The 6976-nt window shown below is 49.0% G+C and overlaps 1 protein-coding gene across 4 annotated transcripts; it reads right to left on the reverse strand.

The window, feature by feature from the left end:
• Positions 1-74: 74 nt before the first annotated feature.
• Positions 75-6975, reverse strand: NABP2 (nucleic acid binding protein 2). Of its 4 annotated transcripts, none has more exons than XM_036018826.1 (7): positions 6612-6975; positions 4929-5030; positions 4382-4520; positions 4197-4268; positions 3932-4013; positions 3779-3842; positions 75-614 (listed from the first exon to the last, which is right to left on the reverse strand). In XM_036018826.1, exons 2-7 carry the CDS (start codon positions 5005-5007, stop codon positions 415-417), a joined length of 636 nt encoding a protein of 211 aa, XP_035874719.1. In that variant the 5' UTR covers positions 5008-5030; positions 6612-6975; the 3' UTR covers positions 75-414. The 4 variants fall into 4 exon arrangements, with proteins under 4 accessions (XP_035874719.1, XP_035874717.1, XP_035874718.1 ...); XM_036018824.1 differs by lacking the exon at positions 6612-6975 and adding an exon at positions 5425-5522; XM_036018825.1 differs by lacking the exon at positions 6612-6975 and adding an exon at positions 5177-5418.
• Between the last annotated feature and the right edge of the window lies 1 nt (position 6976).

Consider the following 6976-nt stretch of genomic DNA (forward strand, 5'->3'; position numbering starts at 1 on the left):
CCTCCCAGGGACACCCCACTTTCCCAAACACCCAGCTGCTAACCTCTTCATTTTTCCCACAAAAAGCAAAGGAGTCCAGTACAGAGTGGTAACATTTATTGAGAAGAAGGGATTCAATTAGACTTCCATGTTATACATGAAGAAGAAAGAGACTGTAACTGTTGCTTTTAAAGAGGAAGAAAGGCAGGCAGAGGGCCCCGAATTCCAGGGCACGGGCAGCTTCAGCTGGACAAGGGGAGAGTATGGGCTTAGGGTGGATAAGGCCACTTCTCACCACCCTTCAGTGAAGTTTAGTGGCTAAAATACTGCTACCTACCTCTTCCCACCCCCAAGCCAGCAGCCCAGTAGAAGGCTGTGTTCTTCAGCGGACACTTGGGTTATGGTCAGTGGTGGGACGTGAGGAAGAAGGTCTTGCTATCTCTTGCTGCTCCTCCGGGTTTCTTTGCCATTACTGACAGGGTTGTTGGAAGAGCCAGGAGGGCCAGCAGCTGTGTGGTTGGGCTGGCTTCTGGTAATTCGGGTGCTGGGAGGGTGGGAAGGAGTGTGAGGGGCATGTGGGCCACCACCAGGACCAGGTGAGGCAGTCAGTCCGTTCCCGTTCTGGCTCTCAGAGGCTAGGAGTGGGGAAAGGGGAAGAAACACAGGAATTAGAGAACTAAGGCGGGAGAGGGGTCCATCCCCAGGGAGTAGGGGTCTTCGGTCAAGCACAACTGCACACTAAGGCTAACTGGGCCAAACGCAGACAGTGTGGGGAGTGTGCTCGGAGTCCCAGGGAAGGCTCACTCACCCTGGAAGTTGCTACATGAACTGCAGTTCAGTATTTTTCTTTAATTCATGTCTGCGTCATTGGGAGCCAGACCTAGAGTCAGCTGTTTAGTTCTAGGCTCAAGGACCTCTGACAAAATGCCCCTTTACCAAAAGTGACTGTAAAACTTGATAGGCACGGGAAGGGGAAGGGCCTGAAGTGTCTGTGTTATAAGAAGGATCTTTTTTCTCTAAATTTTTAGAAAGAGGGGAAGGGAGGGAAAAACATCGATGTGTGATCCATTGCCTCTCGCACACCCCCAACTGGGGACCTGGCCTGCAGCCCAGGTGTGTGCCCTGACTGGGAATCGAACTGCCAACCTTTTTGGCTCACAGGCCAGCACTTGATCCACTGAACTACACCAGCCAGGGCCAAAAAAATAATTTTTTTTTAATTAAAAAATTAGCCCTGACTGGTGTAGCTCAGTGGATTGAGCTTGGGCTGTGAACCAAGGGGTCACCAGTTCGATTCCCAGTCAGGGCACATGCCTGGGTTGCAGGCCAGGTCCCCAGTACGGGTCATGTGAAAGGCAACCACACATTGATGTTTCTCTCCCTCTCTTTCTCCCTCCCTTCCTCTCTCTCGAAACAAATAAATAAAATCTTTTAAAAATTTTTAAAAAATTAAAAAATTAGAAAGCATGCTTGATCTCTCTCTGAAGCACATCTGCTTGAACCTTCTTCTCCAACACACTGTCATTAGCAGCAAGGCCCTTCTTTTGCCTCTGCAACTAGTTTCCTTATCCCATTTGTTCTAGAGCTCACTTTTACTACCTCTGTAATTTTCTTTCTTTTTTTTTTTTAGATTTTATTTATTTATTTTTTAGAGAGGAAAAGGAGGGAGAAAGAGAGAGAGAGAGAAACATCAATGTGCGGTTGCTGGGGGCCATGGCCTACAACCCAGGCATGTGACCTGACTGGGAATTGAACCTGCGACACTATGGTTCGCAGGTCACGCTCAATCCACTGAGCTATGCCAGCCAGGGGTCTGTAATTTTCTAAATAAACTTTCTCTTGTTTAAAAAAAAGGTATGGAGTGTATCACAATGATACATGTTCATTTTGGAAAGTATGGATAAGAATAAGAAAAATAATTATTACAAATACTCTTACCCCACCCCACCCCAAATATCAACAATTTTAAATGTGCGACTGAAGCCAGATGTGTGAGATGACTTCCTGGAGCTCCCATAACTGCACCTATTGCTACCATCCTTGCACTTACAGTGTTCTACTGTCATCGTCTGTGTAACTATCTCCTTCATACATGACAAGTTCCTAAAGGCAGTACTGTGTTTTACTCCTTGGCATCCCTCATCTATAAGTTTGTTAGATGGCCCTGGCTGGTGTGGCTCAGTGGACTGAATGCTTGCCTGCAGGCTGGGGGTCGCAGGTTCAATTCCCAGTCAGGGCACATGCTTGGGTTGAGGGCCAGGTCCCTAATGCACCAGAGGTGACCACACATTGATGTTTCTCTTCCTCTCCTCCCTCCCTTCCCCTCTCTCTAAAAATACATTAAAAAACAAAGTTTGTTGCCCTGGCTGGTGTAGCTCAGTGGATAGAGCGACAGCCTGTGAACCATAGGATTGCCAGTTCGATTCCCAGTCAGGGCACATGTTTGGGGTGCGGGCCAGATCCCCAGTAGGGGGCATACGAGAGGCAACCACACATTGATATTTCTATCCCTTTCTCCTTCTCTTCCTCTCTCTCTAAAAATTACAAAAAAAAAAAGTTTGTTAAATGAAGGCAGCCTGCCTGCCTCTCCTGTACACAGGGCACTATGAACCCTAAACGGGGTAGAAGTCATAGGCTAGTGCTTCTCCAACCACATTCCTGTTGAACCCTGCTCCACCAGAAAGATATCTTCAGCCAGAACTGAAGAATAATACCCCTTCCTCAACTCACAGGAAAATGGAGAGTGTATTAGAAGGTCAATGTTGATACCAGACATATTTTTGGTAAGCCTTCTGTATCTACTGGCAGAAGACAAAGTGAATAAACACCTGGCAAATGAATATCGGGACAAATAGGCTTAAATGTATCTTAATTAAAATATTTGTATGGAGATCTGAAAATATATAATTTTCAGTCGTATTTCCAGTTGAAAACATGGATGCTAATTTTTGTGGTGGAATTAAATGTCATTATTTCATGGTGTTTCCAAAAAAACCAAACACATGACCCCTGGGGGTTCTGACACAAACAATTGTGAAACCGTGGTAATTGGGGATGCAGACACAAACTGAGGAAGGGTAGAGACAGCCTGAAGCCTAGTGTCATGGAGAAACCTCATGCACGCTCCGCTCCCAGGCAGAAGACAGCCAACACTCAGGGAACAGTAGGGTCAGCTGAGAGAGGACTCAGAGGGAGAAAAGAGCAGTAAAAATCAGTTTCCTGAGGAGAAGCCCCTACCAGACAAAGGAGGTGGTGTTGGTGAGCGATTCTAATTAAAAGCTGATGATCTGCAGAAAGGCGTCAATTTTTCAAAAGGACAAAAAGCAGAAGCTTCAAGTGCATAAGGTGGAAGAACTGCAATTCCATGGCCTAGAAATGGGGCCTTTAGTTTCAGGAAGAGTCGTGATCCCAACAGGGACTATTTAGTGCTCAAAAGCTGTGTGGTGTGGGCTCTGTGTGGAGTCATGGAAGCAACACCGTATAATGGGTAACGAAGGAAAGGGCAAGGCTCTGCCAGAGAAGAAGCAGACAGAAACAAGCTAGAATGAAGGAGTACAATCTTTGGGGACAAACTGTTCTCATTTTTTACTTTGAGTGGTAGTGGCAAAAGGGTGCCAGGGCTCTGTCCGTGATTGAAACAGATCCCCAAATCTTGCAAAAGAACTGGGAGAAGAACTGGGTGGAAGGGTATGCACTGAGAGAAGAGAGATTTGGAAAATTAGTGAGGGTTGTACATCTCTCCAGGCTCGGGAGAGTAGGGGAACTAGGTGGTCCAGTGAATGGAAGGGAATAGGTTTACCTGGAGAAGCAGCAGGGGGTCCTGTGGTAGGCTGGGGAGCGGTAGAGCTGCTGTCGTTCTGCACCTGAAGGCACAAATTACACTCAGACCTTGCTTCCTACCATGCCTCTTGGCCGGACTTGCCCTCCCCCACATCACGACCATGGGACTCACCGTTTTGTTGGGTGCCTGCTGGGCATTGTACTCTGGGTTTGGCTCACTGAAATTAGGAACCTCGGAGTAAACCATACAGAATCTGCAAGGGGAGAAGGTGGCCACAGCTTCAGACCCATCCTTTGGACCACTGCTGGAGGCCTCAAAAAGGTCCAGATACAGGACATGAACTGCATACCCTTATGCTGCCTCCTTCCTTACAAACCTTGAACTTACTCTCTTGGCCTGCTGCTTCTAACATTCCAATCCCCAAGCCAGCACTTACTCTCCAATCTTCTGAAGATCACCCCCACGGCCAGTGTACAGTGTCAGACAACCTTTGAACACTGAAGCGTACCTGTGGGGGCACAAAAAGCAGGATTCAGAGTACTCAGAAGAGCTAGGGGACTGTAACCCCCCCCCTTTGACTATTGCTGCTCTTGGACAACCAAGGGTCACCAGTTAGCTTACCCTTTGGTAAGCCGGATAATGTCCCCAGGTTGGATCAGGTTGCCCACATCGTCCCAGACGGAGATATTGATGCTGCCCGTTTTGTCTGCCACTTTGCAGGTCCGAACCTCGTGACCATCCTTTGTCTTGGTCACTCGGCCTGGTGGGAACAGATAAACAGCCAGAGGAATGGTCAGAAGGATGAGATCTAGATATATTGGTGGAGTGCGGGAAAAGTTGTACAAACAGGATAAAGCCAAATCTCTGGGGTAGGCTGGGGTGGAGGTGGGAAATGGAGGGGCTGCACCATGGAGAGGGCGCTGAATGGAAAGAATCCGTGTGGCACTGGAGGCTTGGATCTGGTGAGATTCCATCTACCCTACATCTCACTGCAACTATCTGGGCTGGGGTCTAGGAGAGCAACTGGGCATGGTCCATGTCTTGGGGTGCTTCCTGCCACCCAGGGAGCAAGTTAAGAACGGAGGTGATGTTTTTCCCCTTCTGTCCCCCAACCCTAAGACCCCCCCCCCCCCCGCCCCCAGAGGGCCCACTGTCCCAGCATAGCCACCTGTCTCCAGCACAATGAAGATGAGGTTCAGATTCTTGAGCCCGGGCTTGATATCCTTCACGAAGGTCTCCGTCGTCATGCTGCCTCAGCCTCAGCACCCAACTAGAAAGGGGAAAAGAGGATGAAGGCTCAATGCTTGGAGCGTTCGCCCCCATGCTCCACTTCCCAAAGTCTTACCTACCACAGTCGGCCGGGGTCAGGCAGCCTCAAACCCTCTAACTCTTCTAAAAGGTTAGAAACGAACTTCCCTGGGGACCTCCAACTTCAAGATCAGAATTTGGGTGTTTCTGGATAGGCTGCTTCGGGGCTGGAATGCCCCTTCCCGAGATGCTCTTTCAGTCTCAAGCCCCGCGTTGGGGGAGCCGACGGAGAGGTGGGTAGGGAATCCGGTGCAGAGTCAGGGAATAGAATCTTAGTCTCCAAACCTTCCCGAACCCTCATACGGACAAGCCGGGACTCGGTCCATCCCCTCCCCCAACCACAGCCCACCACCCACCCAGGCAGACAGCAGGACGGTGCGTGCTGCTAAACCACCCGCAGGGGGAGCTACATGCCCCACTGCCGCCGGATGCAGCTCATTGGAACGAGGGAGTGTGAGCATTCCCGGAAGTTTCCCCTAGTCTCCTCCAACCAATCAACACGGTCTTGGAGGGCCCCGCCTATGGCCCACCCAGCCAATCGGGGACCGCGATTCACGCGCCGCGAAGCTGGGTATTCCAGGTATTGGGGAGGCTGAGAATTGATGGGCTTAGCAATGAGAAAGATAGACCACCAGGGGTCGCCTCGGGTTCCAGTTTTCCTTTACTTGACTGGGAGATTGCACTGAGGACACGGGTGTAAAATTCATTTTCACCAGGGGCCACATCAGCCTCGCGGTTACCTTCAAAGGGCCGAATGTAATTTCAACTCCTTAACAATTAAGGAGTAGTTACATTTATACAGTCCTAGAATTATTTCGGCCCTTTGAAGGCAACCGCGAGGCTGATGTGGCCCCCGGTGAAAATGAATTTGACACCCCTGATTAGGATCTAATATTTTGTTTCTATCTTGGACGTGACACAGTGGAGAAATAACCAAGAGTTTTGGAAACCGGCAGACAAAAGTTTGAAACCTGACACAGCGCTTCACTTATTTCCCGACAATTCTTAAATATGTAATTTTGCAGACAAGCAAACGGAAATTAAAAGCAGTGCATAGCATGCGGCAAGCAGTTTACTCTTCTCCCACTGCTTTAACCCTCATCTTTATTCCTGGTTTGGGATCCTTCATCATTAACACACTATCTAGCTTGGTCAGGGTCTCCAAAAATGGCATTCACACCACAGACAATACGCAGACTCAGCCCCTTGGAAGAAATGGGACCTTGGGTAGAGAGCAACATTTGCGTTAATCCCTCTCACAATTGCAAACGCACTTGTTCCCAACGCTGTAGTCTCACTGATCTCAGCCCCCAACCCCCAGATGACTGAAAAGAGACCTGAACCTTTAGTTCCCTTTGGGACTTGCTGGTCAACAAAAGGTAGCCAGCTCAGTAATGTTGTGCATAAGCCAAATACACATAAACAAATACACATATATGTGCATTCCCATCTGTTTGGTGAACATCCTAGCAAATACTACTTAATCAGCCTAAGAGGTTGTGTAATTGTGTTGCCTTCGCAGCTTAATTCATTAATCCCTTACCTTCCTCTAGAGCGCTTTAGACTCCACCCTGACTTTCCTCGGAGCTCAGATTCTCTTCCGCCCACCCCCAACCAAGGTGTTGTATTCTAAGGAAATCAAACCCAGGAAGAGGGACATTTAAGCTCCCTTCTCTCCCCTTAGGTGTTTCAAGGAATTCTACGAGCGTTCAGAGAGCCGACGTATACGGCAGGAGCACGGCTAGTAGAGAGATGGGCAACGCATTGGACACCCTAGATCAAAGCTTTGCGATCAGATACTGCCCCATTCCCCACGCGTTGGTCGCCTTGTTGACACAGTATCCACTCCCATGACTATGAGTCATAGGGTCGGAAGGCTCTGGGACGCTGAGCACGTCTCTGGAAAAC

The sequence above is a fragment of the Phyllostomus discolor genome, chromosome 2 (assembly GCF_004126475.2).
Source record: "Phyllostomus discolor isolate MPI-MPIP mPhyDis1 chromosome 2, mPhyDis1.pri.v3, whole genome shotgun sequence".
NCBI lineage: Eukaryota > Metazoa > Chordata > Mammalia > Chiroptera > Phyllostomidae > Phyllostomus > Phyllostomus discolor.